Genomic DNA, 19,928 nt, shown 5'->3' with positions numbered 1-19,928 from the left:
GGGAACACTTGGCAGTACCAGGGTCCGGTGTGCTTACCAGTGTGCACATGACTGAACAGTAACGCACTGAGAAGGCTCTGTGTGTGTGTGTGTGTGTGTGTGTGTGTGTGTGTGTGTGTGTGTGTGTGTGTGTGTGTGTGTATGTGTGTGTGTGTGTGTGTGTGTGTGTGTGCGCGTGTCTCGACCCACGTCCCACGCTAGCGGGCAAAGGGCAGCGCCCAGCCAGGGAAGCTGAGGTTGGGGGGGGAGGGTTGGTCAAGGTCCGTGCTGCACCCCCAGCAGGTGGCTGCGGGGGCGCGCAGCCGAGCCTCCCGGGAAAGAGGGGGGGTTCGTCTCCGCTCGGGGCGGCGCCTGGCCGTGTGGCCGGGGCGGGGCACACCGGACCAGCCCGCGGCTGACGCAGGGCAGAGCGGAGCCGGGCGAGTGGGGGCAAGGGGCGGCGCCGTCTCCAGTCACCGCCCCCTCCCGCGCCTCGGCGCCGCCACCTTTCCATTCAGTCGCCCAACATGGCTGGAGCGCAGCGCTGAGTCCTCCCCACTGCCACCGCCGCCGCCACCGCAGCAGCAGCAGCAGCAGCAGCAGCAGCAGCCGCCTGCCCGGAGCGCTCGGCACCGTGCTGAGACCCGGGTGGCAGCAGGCATGTTGGGCGTCACGGACGAGAGCTCTGTGCGCGTGGCTGTCAGGTGAGCTGCGGGAAGGAGGGAGGGCGAGCGGAGGAGAGCGGGTTCCCCCGCAGCCTGACCCGGGCCCGTGCGTTGCGACAACTCTGGGAACCGCGGTGGCCGCCCCTCACCCTCCGCCCAACCCCGCGGGCCGGGCGCCGCTCTCTGCACGGTCGCCTCCCGGGCGGCCTTCGGGTCTCCGGGAGTCGCCGCCGCCGCTGCCGCCCTGCAGGTCGGCCCGAGGTGTCTGTCCCCAGCGCCCGCCGCGCCGGCCTGGAGCCGCAGACAAAGCGTCGGGGTGACAGCGCGGGGCCCGTGCCCACTCGGGTCCCCGCAGTGTGCACCTGATCTCACAGGTGTGGTCGTGGAGAGTGTATTGGGGGGGACACAGTCACCCCCGGCAGGTCTGGAGAGGCAAACAACGTCGGCTAGACTGAGGGTTAGGTGGGCGAAGGGGAGAAACCACCTGAGGTTAGTTAAGCGCGGTGAATGTTGACAGTGACATCACACACGCCTAGGGTTGAGTTTTGAAATCCTGGTTACATGATTGTGTTGTGGTTAGGGACGGTGACATGGATATTTGATGTAATTCGGCTGATTGGATGCATCGCAAGAACTCTTGACGGGTGCTCTTGGAAAACTGCAGCATCATCACACTGAAAAATTAATGAAGCGTTCATCCTAGACCAAGCGCATGGCTTCCATCGCTCTGATCAAATACTGTTAATTCATTTGCAATTTAAAGATTATGAAGATAACCTGTCTTCAAAGAAATCCAGAATTAGTAAACATCCTCCGCTGTCAAGGTCTTTGTTGAAAATTACTGAAAGTTACATAATGTAATCATTCCTATGGTTATTTTAGTGACAAATCTTGATTAGGCACAGAAGTGGCAGTTTTGGATGTTCTTAAAGAATCAAGTGAAATTGGAAGGTATTTTGATTCCTTTATTTTGCAGGTAGTGAAATTACCTTTACGAATTTTTACCACTCAACAGCTGTAAAACTTTGAAAATTTTGTTCTCCCTTTTGGCTATTCCTGAGCTATTTTCCATTACTAGACGAGCTTGTTTTTCCTATTTATTCTGCTACCTTAGATTTATTTATTTATTTTTTTTTCGAGACAGGGTTTCTCTGTAGCTTTGGAGCCTGCCCTGGAACTAGTTCTGCAGATCAGGCTGCCCTCGAACTCACAGAGATCCGCCTGCCTCTGCTTTCCGGGAGCTGGGATTAAGGGTGTGCGCCACCTCTGCCCGGCTCTACTACCTATTTTTTTGACCTTAAAATAAGAATTAGTGACTGCACCAGGGCCACGGAAATAAATAGAAGGAAAATACAGGAAGGCCATTCAGAGCCAGTTTCCTAGAAGCTCTGATTACAACAAACCACAAACTGTTAACCAAAACAAAAATTTCCTTGTGAGAAACCATTTTTTTTTTTTAAAATAAAGATTTGAGATTTTCATGTGGGCATCTTCTATGCCATTGTCTGGTTGGTTGACCATTGTATTAAATCTGGTCTTTCCAATGGAAGTAAAGAGTCGTGAATAGACAGGCCTATAAATACCTTACGCTACACTGGGTGGTGTCACAGGTGAATAGTAAGAGTTTGATTTTTAAGGAAAAGGTTTATCTGTCTTTCAGCCTTCCATATGCCAGGATAACAGGTATGAGCCACCAGGGGTAGCCATCAAAACTTTGACAGAACTTTTTGGCCTACCTTATCAAGATGCAGTTTGGTGAAACTGGTATTTTCTCTTGTTCGAACTGTCTAAACTTATTCTATATAGGCTAAAAGTAGCTTAGATTCTCATAACATTGTAATATTTATAAAGTGTTTAGACACATAGTCACTTATAGCAAACATACATTGAACATTCTATCCTATGTCAGTTATTCTGATTTCTTAGCTAAAATTAATAATAAATGGTGCACATATATATCATATATTAGAGTCAAGACAGTGCTCACCTGTTTCGTATCCAGTAAAAATCTCATCCCTCAGAGTCTGTGACTTAAATGCTATTATTTTTATGGCCATCTTACTGACGGGGAACAGGAAGATTACTAAGTCAACCTTCCATAATTAAGCTGGTAGCAAATGATAGAAACAGGGTTCTGATCCAGACCGCTTTAATTTATGGCTCAGGTTCTTAAACCTGAATCCTGTGCAGGTGAGAGATAAGACTATGCCTTGCCAAGTTTTACTCCGCTTAAAAGGTCATTTGCTTCCTTCCGATCCTGTACTGTTCAATGACAAGTGACTAGCCTTGGCAGATCGTTCATCTCCTGACACCCTAGAGGAGACAGGAGTTCACAAAGAGAAGCCCGGAACTTGACTTTTCCAGGGTCCTCCAATCCAGTCTGTTCTCCAGTGTGGCAAACTACATCAGCAGGAGGAGTTAAGTCTACAGAAATATTGTGTCTAGACACAAAATTAACAGAGGCCTTTGGCCTATCTTTCTCCTTTAATGCATACTGAAATGACAGGCCATGGAGACTTGGCTGTATTTCATAAAACCCAGCGCATTCTCAAGGTGCTTGTGTGTTATGGGCCTCAGAGGTGTGGTCTTATTAAAGGTCATTACTGTACTATCAGAGGTTTTGCAAAATGAGTGCTTGAGACGTGTAAGCCTTGGAGGGGGAGATGCTAAACAGAAAGTTTCTCATTTAGGGAGAATGCTTTTGACTCTGTTTCTGAGAATATTTTTGGCATTTGAGTTGTCTGAAGGGTCCCTTTCATTGAGGAAGGCTATGGATTCAGAAGACAATCCTCATGTTCAATCTTATGTGGCTGGTGAAGACCCGAAATAAGGTTAATGCTATGTATGTCAGTGAAATTTATTTTAAATCTTTTTTTCCATTTATTAGTAGTGTGTGTGTGTGTGTGTGTGTGTCTGTGTATACGTGTGTGTATGTGTATGTACATGCATATACACACGCACACCTTTATGACAATCAGAAAACAATCTGTGGGACTTATTTTTTGTCCTTCCTGTCATGTGGTTCTAAAGATCAATCTCTTAACCCTTGACAGCAAAGTGCCTGTTTACCTGCTGAGCAATACTATTGGCCCAAATTTAAATTTGAATTTAAATATAAAAGCTGGCCTTTGATCCAGTTATTAGAAACTTTTTGTGTGCTTGAGTATCTTTGTTATATGAATTTTATTTTTTCCAATTGGAAAGTTCATGAAATCTAAATGCTGGTAAAGTATTTCTGATGAAAATTTTGTGTTAACGTTAATATGTGCATTAATGTACATACATTGGGATTCAGTCTGGAAAATGAACTCACTTAGCTCAATAATTTTATCTTGTTTACATGTTGAAATATTTTGACTGTCATTGAATGACAGCCATTTACTGAATAAAATATTAAATTTAATTTCAGTGAATGAAATTTAAATTCCATGAAGGACAGCCATTTATTGAATAAAATATTAAGTTTAATTTCATCTAGATTTTTCTCTTTACAAAATGTGGGTAGTAGAGACTTGAAAAGCATGTGTTTACTGGCGATGCTGCTCTCTAGCGTCAACGTAAGGAAGAATTAACAAGTACAACTGCTCACAGACACAGAAAGAACCACAGATTGACTGCACCCTTGAACAGAGCATGTACCAAATATTGAGCATCTACGTTTAATGTATGGTTCTCATGCATGCCCATGTGAACATGTAGACATGGAACGTGTTACTTCAGAGCAATTAGGCTGACTGTCTAGCTCAGTAGATGACATTTACAAATGCGAACACTGGAATGTAGCACACATTTTCTTCTAATCCTAATTGTCTTATACTGAATTGACTCTTCGCTTAACTAAAAACTATAAAATCAGTTAAATATTTTAAATTCTTCCTCTAAGACCTTGAGACATTATGAGATGATAAGGCCTTTTCTGTTTTCCTTTCCTAAGACTTGACCCAAAAAAATTGTTACATTTTTCTCTTCAAAAAACCTTAGCTTGCAGGATTCCCCAAGGACTGCTTAACAATGGAGATTCAGAAAGGACCATCAGATTTTTGTATAATCTTATCTAGCAACTGAAATTGTCAAGCTCTGGCAGGACTCTAATATCCTTGACAGTGAGATCCGATTAGTGAATAATATCAAATTTGTGTTTCTTTTCTTTCCCCGCATCTCCCCCGAGTCCTAGGTCTTTCTATATAGTCCTAGCTGTCATGGAATTCACTCTGTAGACCAGGCTGGCCTTAAACTCAGAGATCTGCCTGCCTCTGCTGCCTTAGTGTTGGGCTTGAAGATGTGTGCCACCACGCCTGGTTTAAATTTTTTTTCTTTCAGTTTACTGAAGCTTGCTTTGTTTGCTTGTTTATTCTTTCGTTCTTTTGTGACAGGTCTAACTATGTAGTACTGGCTGGTTTGGAACTGGCTTTGTAGACCAGGCCAGCCTTGAACTCAGAGATCCACCTACATTAGCCTCTTCTCTTGAGTACCACATTAAAGGCATGCACCACCACATATGGCTTGAACCCCATTTATGAAGTGGTGTTATTGCTCAACTGACCTAAGGGTTGGGGTGGACGTCATCCTGCATTCTTCCTCTGCATCCTTCCCTCACGCTGAGGTGGCGACCTGAAGCTATGAAGACAGTAAGATCCTTTTGTGTGCCATTTGTTAAATGCGATTTTTATTGGTGACGATACAATGACATTACTGATGCCTCTGGATTGACAGGAAAGAACTGTTTAAAAACTTCAGACTTGCTTTTTCCCAATAATCTATTTACTTCATTACTTTTGCTGCTAAAGAGACACTTTTAGATTGTTATCTCTTTACTTTAGTTATTATAAAAAATAAATACGTTGTTTACTTGCTAATAAAATTTTGAGAGAAACCCTGGATAGATACTTTACTCTGTGGGACTAAAATGAGTCTGGAAAATACTAGGTGACTGTGAAGTTTCAAAGTTGAAACTCAAACCCAGATTTTTTTATGACCCAATGTATTTCCACATGTTACATTTTACTGACTAACTCCAGTAAAGGTTTTCCTGGTGGAAACATGAAATAACATTTGAAGTAAGTATTTTGAAACAATTTCATGTTTAGAAGATGTAGATGTGCAAGGTTCTTGGGTAGGTTTGTTGCATGGAAACATGATCATTCAGTGTTTGCTCCTTTGCTTAGTCTTTGATTCAGTAACTGTGTCCTCCGTGCCTCCCGTGTGTTCAGCACTGCCCACTAATATACCTGGTTCACATAGTTCTATTTTTTTCTCACAGAACTTAGAAGTATCAATGTGACACATAATGCATTAACACCATCACAAAGTAGAATAAACAGCAGAAACTGAAAAAAAAATAAAAGGCAGTTGCCGCAATTAAGGTTTTTATTCCTCTTATTTTTAAAAACTATGTTAGAAAAGTTCATCTGTTGTTCAAAAACAGTTGGCATGCATATTTTGATTTTAAAAGTACCTCATGGAAAAATTGAGCCCTAAAGCCTGTCTGCTTGGAGGACATTATCTGTCAGGCATCCTACTTGGTAAAATGAGCATCTTCCTTGTACGCCTTTGGTTTAGGAACTAATAGAAATGACAGAGAAGAGACCTTTCAAAGCTAAAAGGTGATATGATTTCAGAGTCAATGAAACCCTTATTTTATAAAAAATAAAACTTATTTTATAAAACATGAAGTAGTTTGTTTCCTTCAGATGTGGGTTAATACCTGTCCTATCTTACTTTCGATTGCTGTGATAAACACAAAGATCAAAAATAACTCGGGGGCCTTACCCACGTTGATCACCATCCGTTGTTGAGGAACATGAGGGCAGGAACTCAAGCATGCAGAGAAGCAGGGACGATGGAGGAAAAATGCTTCCTTACACAACCAAGGGCCAACTCTCCAGGGGTAGACCTGTCCACAGTGTGCTGGGCCCTCCCGATCCATCATTAATAAATGCCCTACAGGCATGCCCACAAGCCAGCCTGCTCGTGACATTGCCTCAGCTGAGGTTCTTTATTCCCAGGTGACTCTAGAGTTTGTGTAAAGTTGACAAAAACTAACCAATACCTACCTGTAAAAGGTGTGATGGAACAAGTTTATCATTTAGAATTTCAAGTTCCTCAGGATTTCAAGTTCCATATTTAATCATCATTGCTTCTTGTACTCCTGAGTTGCTAATTGGTTACTATTCTGATGCATAATTATGGGGTAGTGAATATGTACCAGGGCTTTCAGTTTTAGTGAAGTCATGAAAACAGAAATTATCCTGGAGGTTAATATCATAATCTCCTCATTCAGTTCTCGTCTATTTTTCCTCTAAATTATGCAATTATTCATTATTATGAATATTCTTCCCTAAGACATACTACAAAGTAAGTCATACTTACTCTGACTTAGAAATTATTTTAAGTCAAAATCGGTCATGATCTGACATCATCCAACTGCAGATTAGAAAGCAAGATGCATACTAGTTAAAAAGCAATATATGCTGTGAATCACTAGACCAATTTTAATCATAAGCAGCACGTTTGCTGGCATGTTAGTGTTCCCTTCTGAATAGCGCATTTGTGAACTGTATTGCATCTGGTTTTCCCAATGGATTAACTCTTTAATCTTCTCAGAGTATTCAAATAGTTGGCCTGTGGTTACAACTTTGTTTCAAGCAAATCACTGTCAAGTCAGAGAAGACTGTCATGATACTTTGTGATTGTTATGAAATGTTGCTTAATGTTTAAGAATTACATTTAAAACCCACTTGTCATTTGTTTCTTAAAGATCATTGAAATTTTATGTTCAACATAATTTTGGTATTTCTAGAATTATTGACAAAATGGACTTTAAAGCAGAAAGGCCCGTTCAGGAGGCTAGCTGCTCAAGGCTTTATTCAGAGTTGACAGTAGAGGCCCAGAGATGCAGAAAGCATTATTTGAGGTCACACACAGTTGAGGCCATTCTTCTGTTGATTTGCACTGTGAATCTAGAACTTTATATTTTTCTTGAAACATCTAGGAATAGTATATCATATATTTGATAAAATTAAGTTCCTGTAGTTTTAACCCTTTAGGACATATATTGAGACTATAATTGGTGGTGAGGTGCATGTCTTCCCTGTTGATGCTCACTAGTTAATTGGTGGTGAGGTGAATGTCTTCCCTGTTGATGCTCACTAGTTAATTGGTGGTGAGGGGAATGTCTTCCCTGTTGATGCTCACTAGTTAATTGGTGGTGAGGGGAATGTCTTCCCTGTTGATGCTCACTAGTTTTGCTTTATGAATGCTTCAACTCTAGATTTGACTAGTCATTTTAGTTAAAACCCTAGTGACAGAAACCCGGCTCTAAAATGTTGAGGATTCTGACATATTAAAATATGAAAAACTAAGATTGTGTTATAAAAAAATCATACAAACTAGTTTAGTATTTACATATAAGATATTAGTGCTTTCAAAATGGTCATATAAGTGCAGTAGGTAAGAGTCTAATTATGAGTTAATTTAAAGCATACCTGTTCCCTCTTTCTTCCTGTGGATTCTAGACTTGAGGTATGTGACCATTCCTAAGCCCAGTCTTTGTTCTTGATTGTTTTTTCCTGCAGTATACTAAAGGATTATCATATATTCTGGTAATAATCTTGCTTCAGAGGAGATGACTGAAGGGCGGAATAGGAATGGTAAAGGCCTGTTTGTAGAAATCAGAGAGGAAATAAAGAGATGGACGTCAGATTTTCAGGGCCCTGTTTGCAGGTTGCTTTACTATACAATATCTCCTGAAGCTTTGGGTCATTTCAGCTTTTCCCAACCTTATTTCTGAGAGAAATACAGAATGGAACATGCTTTTAAATGTAAGGGAAGCCAACCATCTAAAATGTACCGCTTTATAGAAGCTTTTAAACTACTCTGCCTTTTAGGGTCACAATCCTTTTTTTATATTATGCCTCCTTCCTTTCTCTCCAATAGAATACTTAGTGTTTTTTTCTTTTATAAAGAAGGTGGTAATGTATTATATTGACAGCATTATTATAATCGAATATCTAAAGGTCATTGCTATTATTGACATGAAGCAAATAGATATGGAAATGTCCAGAGGTCATTCACAATTTGACCTCAGGGCTAATCTGTCTGGATGATTGTTCCACTCCATCCTCTGCTTCAGGAAGAGGAAAGAACAATAAAAACGTTCTGCTGTGAATGAGGGAAGGTAAGACTCATGGCAGGTCAAGGTTTGTTCCTTGCTCTTGGATTAGAGGTCCTTCTCAACTTTGGAAAGCTTTACCTGTCGCTAGGCTTGAAAGTATCACAGATCTTTGAATATGGTGAAGAAATTATGGATTTACATATAATATCTGAAATATATAAATATTTTGGAATAGACGATCATGTTTTCTGACACTACTACAAAGTCAGTTAGTGTTCTAAGCCACAGAGACTGTTTTTCCAATAAGCAGGATTCAGAGGTGGTGGGGAATAAAAGCTATCGGCCATTCTAACAGTGTGCTGGCGTGACACACACCATCTCTGTTCTCCACAGTATTCATTCGAATCTTTACTTTTTGGATCAAAACTCACTTATTCATCACATAATTATCGAATGCCAATTATGTACCCAAACTACATAAGCCACTGTGATAGTAAATATTGACAATAAATAATTGCTATCAAGGCTAATCAAACAATAGGGTGAGCCCTGGATAGATGGTCAGATACCACCTGTTAAGGATGGATTCTTGCCTGGGATAAACTTGGTCTTGACCAGGTAGCTTCTTCACTGATGTCAGTGGATTCAGGAAAAGAGATGGCCATATAAAAGCCCTTAGAAAGTGGTTTTGCTGTAGATGGTGACAGTAATATTAGAGATGAATTGGGCAGAGTGTGTGAGCCGGCTATATTATAAACTCATGTGATTGGCTTCATCCCTCTTCAGTGTGTGACCCGTTGTGTCTGTTTTTGATTGTCTTACTGTGTTTTTATCACTATGATTAGTACAACAATGTATAAACACAACCTAAACCCCTTCCAGCCGAGCTGCTCAGGTGTACATGTGTAAATCACATATGACCCTACTACTCTGCTGTACCTAATTTCTCGTTTTACAGATTGGTAGAATCTACCATTTTAATTCTTCCTTTCCCAAACAGGCTTTCAATGGCATGGTTTTCAACGTGTGTGTGTGTGTGTGTGTGTGTGTGTGTGTGTGTGTGTGTGCGTGAGAGAGAGAGAGAGAGAGACAGAGAGAGAGAGAGACAGAGAGAGAGAGAGACAGAGAGAGACAAAGAGCGTAAGGGGGTTACTACTATACTAACAATTAGTTTTTGAGTTGAACTATTGTTTACTTATTTCACACAATGTAGGAGGATAAGGACCAAATTCAGTACTAAAATTGTGAGTGTTCTTTTTTGATTGCTTACAAACTTTGAAACTATAGCTAATGTTTTTCTGTGTTTTTTTTTTTTTTTTCACTGAGGTTGGCAACAAGTCACTAAAGTGTAGTGTGGATTGAAGAATACTTTAGGGGTAAATGAGTAGGGCCAGAGATAGCGGTGGTACAGTAAATTTATGTATTTGTTGTTACTATTGTGTGTATGTAAATGATGTGTTTGGACACTTGGACAGGATCTAGAGGCTAGTTTTGTAGGGTAAATTGTTCTCTTCCAACTTTATGTGGGATCAGGAAACTAGATTCAGGTCCAGGATTGGGCAATAATTACATTTAACCAGCAAGTGCCCTTGGTCTCTGAGCAATGCGTGTATCCTGTGTTCGTTGATGGTGTAATGAGATACACAGTAGTGAGATACACAGATAGAGCCCTGTGTGAGGCCTTATCTGTGGACATTTTCAAAGAAGATTGGCTCTTAGGAACAGGAAATGCATCACTTGCTCTTTCAAGTCAAGTCTGATTATCTCTAAGTCAGTTTTTAATTTTATAAGAAAATTATTTTATCCAATTTCCCCCATTAGTGAAAGAATACGGCATTAACAGAGGTACTACCGAGCCAGCTGCAGTGCACTGTCTAATACAACTACAATTAGATTTTTGGTGTATTTGTTCTGGTCTCTCTTCACTGTGTTTCTGTGTTTTTCCATCACAGTTAAAATCAGCACATATCCTTCGTAGCCTGACATTTTCACTTTGCGGAATAGAAGAAACATTTTCTTATGTATTTTCCAGAAACATTAAAGAAGCATATTTTAAATATATATTACTAGCTTTCTTTCAATAATTTAATATGATAGGTGTTCAATTCAGTAAATTAAGCAGTAATTTAATCAACAAGAATTGTTTCATATGGCTATAGATTTAAGAACTGTGCTGTCTCCTGTTATTGTTGGTGATGTGTGTTCACCAGCAGTGACTTTACAGATGAGTTTTTCCTGGGGTCAGAGGTTGGAGTTGCTGCTCAGAGTGGGCATGCTTCTCAGAGAGAGATATATAGTGCTGATTACTTTGAACTTTTCACCTGTACCCAGATCAAGACATACTGTATTTAGAGTACTGTAGACATTGTCCCCCAAATATTATTCTAACCATTTGATGGTGAGCCAAATACAAAGCTATATCTGGGTCATGTTCCTTGAAAACAAGAGCCTTTTTTTTCTTTAAGGCACTTCTTTGCACTTTGCATCTCAATTCAGCCCAGAGAACTTTGGTTCCAGCAGCCTCTGGTCACCTAGTTTGCATCTATCCTGTCTTAGAGTGGAAGCTGTGAATTGCCCATTGAAGTTGAGCTTGCAGATCGCATTCCTGGCTCTTTGGCCTGCTGTGTAAATGTGACCTCTACAACATCTTTGACTGTCAATTTCTGCAATACAATACAATAATGTATTGTATTTTGAATTTTCATTTGCCAAACTTGCCCTTTAATTGGCAGAGCATTCTAGTTATCTTTGGTTTTGTTTTTAAACTAATTTCTTATACAATTAGACCTTATTACCCCCCCCCCCATTTAGTTCTTGTCTCTGAATGTAAAATTTGCTTAGTTAGCTTTAGTTCATAATTTTATATTGTTATGGCATATCATATCTTTTCATTTATTTTTTGCATATATTCTGTGACTGTTGGTCTCAACATAGAACAATTCAAAGACTTTTGGTGATTTGGACTTTGAAGTTTGAACATATTTTGATACTAGATTTGTGGCATTTAGAGCCTTTTCATACTTGGATCAGATTTATTCTTGTTAAAAAAAATGTCATCAAGATCTTGTCAGATCTTGTAGGTGGTTGTGCTCTGTCAGTCCAGTTGATTTCAGTGCCATGCTCGTAGGCAAGACTGTGAGGTCGGCCATCCTTCCATGAACTTGTCAGCCTTACTCATTCTTAGTGTATGACAGCTGCTCCTGTTCAGAAGCAGGGCTTGGAGATAAGTGAGAATGACTCAATGCATCATCGGTGAAAACTATGTCACCCACGTTCCTGAGTGCCCTTCGCTTTCAGGTGAAAATTATGCTATAGCAGTCCAATCGATGTTAAAAGTCTATGCGGACTAAATAAACAGAATTATTTAACAGTTTGTCACGAGAATTAAAGTGATAATGTATTAAAACCCATATATTATTGACACTTAGTAAAATGTGTGTATGTGTCTGGATGTTTGTATGTATATATATATGAGCAGGTACATGTATGTAGGTATGTGTGTCTATGTGTTATGTTTCTATATGTATTTGTATATATATGTGTGTATTTATGTGTATATGTGTATATATTTGGTAGCTATATATGCCTGATTTTTGGCAATGATGCCTTAAGTGGCAATTACTGCTGCTATTACCTTTTTTTTTTTTCAGTAGCAGTCAAATAACTTGTGAGGCACTGTTTATTCAGTGATGACGTACTTTGGTCAAGGCAGTTGTCTTGTGTAGTTCTTCCTTATCCTGTACCCTGAGTTAACTATTCATTACTAAGAGGTGGCCATTGGTTTTTGTTTTTTAGGTTCCTTAACTGATTATAATCTCAGAAGTGTTGAGAACCAGGAGCCTTGGACACAGTTTGTATTTGATGCTCCAGCTCCCTTACCATCTTTCACAGTTGTCTTTAAAGGTCCTGAGTGGGCCCATCATCTCGTGGAGTTTGAATGTGGATCATTCTTCAACCCACAGGGAAACCAGAGCAGTGATCATTTTTCCATACCAAGCTATTCTTTGAAAATTTGTTTCAAGCAGTACAACTTACTGCTGATTATCCTTGTACTTCTACGGGCTTAGATTTTAAAACTTATTTGTTCTGACTTGGTGTTTGTCTTAGCTGGTTTATATGACTTTTTCTGGATTTAGAAACCAAACACTTTTTATTAAGGGGAAGTTAGAAGATTTCCTATATGTGGGAGAAAGTTAACCTCTTTTATTCCAATGGGGATCTTTTTCAACCTACCTGGCATCCTCAAAAGTGGACGTTGCCTTAGGCTGCTTTTGTGTGTGTGTGTGTGCTGGTACTAATCCAACCCTGGTCACCTCTGCCATCATTTCACTTCCATGTCACCGAGGCCTGTGACAGATTAACTGTCCAGCTTTCTCTTTTATCTTATGACAGACTGGAAGCTGCAGTATATTTTGAGATTAAAATTTCTTGAAGTCAAGAAACTCTGATTTTGATATGAAACTAATGTGACACACACAGACACAGGCATACACACACATTCCTGAACAAAACTCACTGAGCAGTTGAATGAACCTGGATAATATAGTATAAAATGTATTAACAGTGATACAAAACATAAACTGATATTTGTTTCTTAATATTCACTGAGTAGTGTCTATTGAGTGACTTTAAAAGCTTTGGTAATTTCTTAACCTTGCTTACCTTTGCATAAATATAAAAATAGTGGTCTGTCTGGCTTTTGTTGTGGCCTTGTAATGTGTTTGCCATTGAAGCTGGGTGTCTTTTGATAAAGCCGCCACAGACTGTCCAGTACTGAGCTAAGCTACTCATGGACTACAGTTCTTCACCAAGAGCCTGGCATGGCTAGGCCAGTCTTTGCTTTTCTCGCAGAAGCATCCCTGATTGGGAATATCTCTTAGTTACTTTTCTGTAGCTGTTAAGAGACACAATGACTACGGTCACTTTTGAAAAAGTTTATTGTGGCTCACCGTTCCAAAGGATTAACTAAAGTCCATGCTCGTCATGGCAGGGAGCACGTCAGCAGACAGGCAGGCATGGTGCTGGAGCAGTAGCTGAGAGCCGACATACAGATCCACAGGCACAAGACAGACAGAGAGGCAGACACAGGGAAAGACAGAATGGAATGGCATAGCCACACCTCCTCCAGGAGAGCCACAGCTCCTAATTCTTCCCAAACAGTTCCATCAGCTGCAGGCCGAGCATTTAACTGTGTGAACCTATGAGGGGCGCTCTCATTCAAACACCCGGGCATTGCTGTCATCTTAACATAGTGTCCCTGAGGAACTTCTCAGGGCTAATTGACTTCTGTGTTTGCTTTACATTCCTTGTTTCTTCAGTTTTATTCTTTGTAAGGTTGACATCATCATGCTTATTTATGAGGTATATAATACAGTACTATAATCTAACAAATTGGAAGGCATGTAGTCATTAAACCATGGTGTTTGGAACCTTCCAACTCTTCCTGGTTATTCTGTAGAGTAAATTGTAGACTGTAGATGTCTGCTGCCCTCCAGCACTGGAACTACTTTGCTCCCTAATCATGTCTGAGTCGCCATCGGCCATTCCCTGCCCTCTCAGCCTTCCCTGTTCACCCTCAGAGATTGCTGTTCCGCCTTTTGCTCAGTGATCAGTTTCCCCTCTTAGTTTCGTTTCTTCCCACCTCTTACCTCCTCAATTTTCTTTTCTTTTCTGTGGCACAGCTTAGCGAAAAGAGCAGACTTTGGATTCAGAAAGATAGGATTTCAGAATTTAATAGTTGGCAGCCTTAATTGTCTCACGGATGAAATAGACTTTAAGACTTGCATTAGAGAGTCAGGAGTGTAGTGTTGTAGGTGCTTTGCATTTAGGAATATTTGGGAGATGCTAGATTTCTTTTTAGCTTCATCCCTGTTCCCTTTCTCCTGTCATTTCTATCTCTTTTCTTCTTCCTCTTTCCTAGAAAGACAATTCTTTTTTCTCCTCCTCTAGGTTATATCCAGTAATTCCATATAGCTTCTTTATTGCTTACCTCAAGCAAGAGATAATATTTTGATGAGCTCTTGTTTTTTTTTAAATATTTATTTATTTATTATGTATACAATATTCTGTCTCTGTATATGCCTGCAGACCAGAAGAGGGCACCAGACCCCATTACAGATGGTTGTGAGCCACCATGTGGTTGCTGGGAATTGAACTCAGGACCTCTAGGAAGAGAGGCAATGCTCTTAACCTCTGAGCCATCTCTCCAGCCCCGAGCTCTTGTTTTTTAATTCCACTTTCAACTTGAGTTTATCTATGAAGATGATTATAGTTATGAGAATTAACTGACAGAGTTATAAAGCACCCGAATAGTGCCTGGCACATGGTAATCCTCAATAAATATAAGCTTAGGTTAATTTATAACTATGTATTTCTTAATAGAGACTTCGAGGTCTTTACTTGGGCTGCCCTTTTCTTGTTATTCTGTCTGCCTCTGATGATGAGAAAAATGTACCATTTTTAGCAGGTAATGACTTAGATGACACCAATGGAATACAGTTTATGCTTATCGCTTATCCAGCACAGTGGTGCCTAGGCTTTCCTTTTCTGACCACGCGAATTCTGCAGTCAAGATCATGATGATAAACTTTGGGGGACATTTTGGGAAAAGTGCTTTCCTGAGTTTGCTCTCAGTCAGTGAGCACAGGTGGTAGACCTGTGTTGTCCTGGACTCCTCTCAGTCATGAGCACAATTGGAAGACCTGTGTTGTCCTGGACTCCTCTCAGTCATGAGCACAGTTGGTAGACCTGTGTTGTCCTGGACTCCTCTCAGTCAGTGAGCACAATTGGAAGACCTGTGTTGTCCTGGACTCCTCTCAGTCATGAGCACAGTTGGTAGACCTGTGTTGTCCTGGACTCCTCTCAGTCAGTGAGCACAATTGGAAGACCTGTGTTGTCCTGGACTCCTCTCAGTCATGAGCACAGTTGGTAGACTTGTGTTGTCCTGGACTCCTCTCAGTCATGAGCACAATTGGTTAGACCTGTGTTGTTCTTCTTCTTTCCTCTGCATGCAGGGGATAGTCAGCAATTTCCAGCTGCTTGTCTCGCAAAGTGAGCTGACTGCCATGCTAATCCCTAAACCTCTTAAAATTTGTTCCTCGGTATGCTGTTAACCCGAGCACGTTTCTACTTACATCAACCGTCTTATTGCTAAGAACCCCAAAGAGATCACATGCACACATGCATTTTCTACTAATCCCTAAGCAAACATTTAATTATTTCTGTATGGCATACCCACCTTGATGCTTTGAAGATGTGATGAGGTTTCAAAGTTCCTTTGCTAACTTAAAAAAATATGTGGTTAATTTTGCTCGTCCTCTTTGTTGTGATGAGACATATAATGCTGTATAATTTTGATGACCATGGTTAAATGTAAAATGAACAAGTATTCTTGATTGACTTCCTCCCTCCTTCCCTTCCTTCTTCTGTCCCTTCCTTTCCCTGTTCTTTCTTTCTTGCTTGCTTCCTTTTTTTGTTCTTACTCAATAATTGGATCTTCAATGCTTATATAGTATAAATTGTTCAAATTTTGACTACTTGGCCTGTTTTGTTTACATTGAAAACAAGCTTGTATAAGATATGTCAACAAACGAAGTCTGAAACTTAAATGATTCTGAATTTCTTTTCCTTGTTTTAAAATAAACATGTGTAGAGAACAAACTTACTTTCCCCTCTTGGTATTGGGGATTGTTTCATCACTGTTATATTGCTGTGAAGAGACACCATGACCAAGGCGAACTTGTACAAAGGAAAGCTTTTTATTGTGGGCTCACTTACAGTTGAAAGGATGAGCCCATGATCATGCTGGGAGGCAGACAGGCTTGCTGCTGGAGCATCAGCTGAGAGCTTTCCATTCTGATCCACAGGCAGTGAGTGGGCAGAGGGAGAGAGCCAATGGGCCTACCATGGTCTTTTGGAACCTCAAAATCCTTCCCTAGTGACACACCTCCTCCAGCAATGCCACGCCTCCTCTAACAAGGACACAGTCTCCTAATCCTTCCCAGAAAGTTTCGCTAGTTGGGGATCAGCAGTCAAATAGATGAGCCTCTGGGGACCATTCTCATTCCTACCACCTAAACTCAATCAAGCCTAACGCAGCCTTGGAGCTGTGTCTGTAATCCAGGCTGACTCATCTCTGTGAAACATGAGAATATGCAGCAGAAAGCTAAATGCCCTGCTTTAGATAACTAAGGCGTTTTACTACCCTTAACAGGCAGAAGAATCATCCAAATATAAGCTCCTGAAATAATGAGCGCCCGTGTTAGAAGTCGTATAATGTAAGGAAAGATCACTGCTGCCCACAGTCATAGTTAAGTCCTCCACAGACACACCCCAGTCTATGCTTTAGTGTTTTCAGTTGCTTTCTCTAGATTCTCCTCAGAGTCCTTCTGTATTTACCGGAAAAAACAAGTACGAACAAGAATGTCTGCTTCCAAAAGCTATCGTCTTTGTACTTTTGAATATTAAATACGGTTATTTGTACATTATATAGAATTTCTTTTGTAATTTAATCTTTTAAATATGACTTTGTCAGTGCTTTTCTTTGAGTCCACATTTACTCACGTCAGTTCCCCGGATTCATTCTGGGGTGATGATGATATTGTAAAATTAACCCTGTGGAAAAATAGCGTGTTCCCTCTTTATGACTCAGATCTTGAGTGTGAAGTGAATAGTACTTTTATTGTGTACATTACATTTAGTAAAGATGTTCAGAAAAGGCTCATGGTATAGCAGGAATTACATAGACATAGTCTGCTAGCAAAATAATTGAATTTGTAAGGACAGTAATAGCTCTCTTAAATTTGGCTCAGACCAATGCGTATCACTTTAGTTCAGTTCGGCTTATTAGTTATTGAGGACTGCTGAGAACGAGTCATTCAACATACGTTGCTAGGAAGGTACAAGATGAATTGGATATGGGTTTTGCTCTTAAAGAACTTAGTCCAAGAGCTGGGGATGTAGTTCCATCGATAACTACGTGCACAGCATGAGTGAAGCACTGGATTTAATCTCTGGAAGATGAAAAGAGAGAGGAAGGAAAAGATGAACTCAGTTTTGTTGGGAGTATGTGCCTGTGAATACAAGGCCTAAAGGCTATTCCACGAAGCATGCCAGAAACGAATGTGCACATGTTGTGTGCAGCCTGGCAGAGGACTCTGCCCCAGCAGCCACTGGAATCACAATAGCCGCCTTTGTAGGCAGGAGGAAGAACTACATATTTTCCACAGTGGCAACGTAACACCTAATGAGTAAGGCTCATGAAATCTAGTCTTTGCAATCTCCTAATCTTCAGCATCATGCTTAACCTTTTTCAGCGTGTTTCCAGTTTCTGTTCTGTCTTCCCCACATTTTCTTCCTATAAATTTCATCATATATATACATTGATCGCAAAGATTTCTTATCAACGGTTCATTCATATCCACAAAGATATGAGTACATACCTACATCTGAGTATGCATGTACACACTCAGACATAATCTTATATCCTTTTCCTGATAATTGATAACATTTACTCCTCTTGTTTTCAAAAGCTGAGAAACCCAAACAAAACAAACTCCCTCCTCCCACATGCCAAAATACAACCCAAGACACTGAGAGACTGTAGTGGAGAAATTCAGAAACATGATGTATCTATCACTCAAGGTTCTCTCGGGAAACAAACATGATAGAACGGGTCAGTACATATTAAAGGGGATCCATTACAGTGGCTTGTAGGCTGTGGCCTGCCTAGCCCAACAGTGAGTGTCTCTTAATGGAAAAGCCAATAATCTAATTGTTGTTCAGGCCTACAGGCTGGAGGTATCAGCTGGTTTTCAGTCTCCATTGGAATTTCAAAGAAGTCGGTTCTAATGCCAGTGAGGAAATAAATGTCTCAGCAGCAAGGTGGATGAACTGGACAGCAAGAGTGGTGGCAAGCAGGCAGAAAGCAAAGGCTACCTTTGAGGTGGCCTTTTCTAGGCCACCAGAAAGTCTGGTCTAGATTTAGGATGTGTCTTCTTACCACACATGATCCAGATTGAGGGTGAGTCTTAATTACTTCAGATAATCCAATCAAGAAAAGTCACAGGTATGCCCAGCTGTTTGGGTCTTCGATAATTTCAGATGGAGCCAAATTAATAACCAGGATTAGTTATCACATTTGCAGAGTCTTTTTGTGAAATATTTAAAAATTTATTATGATTATTGTTGTTATTATTATTATTATTATCGATCAATGTTTTGCCTTCATTTGTGTTTGTGCACCCTGTACATGCTTGGTGCCTGTAGAGGACAGAAGAGAACTTCAAATCCCTCCAACTGGTTGCAAATTGAGCCCAGGTCCTCTGGAAGAGCAGCAGCCAGTGCTCCTAACCACAGAGCCTAACTGAAGATTCTACCACAGCTCTTGGCATAGAGGAATTGCTCAGTAAACTTTTGTTTGCATCAAAACAAAAGTCATTTAAATGATATGAACATGTTCCTGGGCTGAAATGACTTTTTTATGTTAATGAAGAGTTTCTGGGGATTTGTGGGCACTCTTAGTATGTCACCGTAATATAAGCACATAGATCATCATTTGATATGGGCAATTAGTGGCCTGTATTGGTTGCAATGCGAAACTTTCCTTGAACTTGATAATGGATAATTCTCATTGATGCTGAAAAGATGTTTTCATATTCACCACGCATTAAAGAATATTCCGAGTTAAATGTCTTGAGGTTATAATTTGTGCCGTAGTACCCCAGTATTTCTCAAACACCCGTATATGTCTAGGCTGGTATAACAATCAGGTATTATATATTAGGATGATAGACACATAAACCTTATAGATCAACAACTTGTAGAAAATTGTAGGAGGCTCTTTCTTTTGTATCTCAGTTATGCAAGGAAGAGACATTTGCTGTGTAGGAGGATGCTGGGCAACACCGTCTCTTGCTGTTGCAATCACTCAGCTTGCCCCTTCACATTTATGGGCAATTTTTACAGAACTGCTGACCTGGCAGCTCTTAACACTAATTATCTATGTCCAGGTTCATGCTAGTTTTCTGCTGGCTCTTCTGCCTGTAACTAATTTTTTTTAAATTTATTTATTATGTATACAATATTCTGTCTGTGTATATGTCTGCAGGCCAGAAGAGGGCACCAGACCTCATTATAGATGGTTGTGAGCCACCATGTGGTTGCTGGGAATC

At 40.5% G+C, this 19,928-nt stretch overlaps 1 protein-coding gene across 27 annotated transcripts in view; it reads left to right on the top strand.

The window, feature by feature from the left end:
- Window positions 1-381: 381 nt before the first annotated feature.
- The window catches only part of Kif21a (kinesin family member 21A), a 116,806-nt gene continuing 97,259 nt past the window's right edge, over window positions 382-19,928 (top strand). For all 27 annotated transcript variants that reach the window (XM_075960398.1, XM_075960384.1, XM_075960381.1 and 24 more), the window contains exon 1: window positions 382-683. In XM_075960398.1, the coding sequence (XP_075816513.1) occupies window positions 640-683 (44 nt within the window). In that variant the 5' untranslated portion in view covers window positions 382-639. The remainder of the gene's footprint in view (window positions 684-19,928) is intronic.

The sequence above is a fragment of the Microtus pennsylvanicus genome, chromosome 2, assembly GCF_037038515.1.
Source record: "Microtus pennsylvanicus isolate mMicPen1 chromosome 2, mMicPen1.hap1, whole genome shotgun sequence".
NCBI lineage: Eukaryota > Metazoa > Chordata > Mammalia > Rodentia > Cricetidae > Microtus > Microtus pennsylvanicus.
The sequence above is the reverse complement of the archived record's forward strand: the minus strand, read 5'-3'. Positions and strand labels throughout refer to the sequence as shown.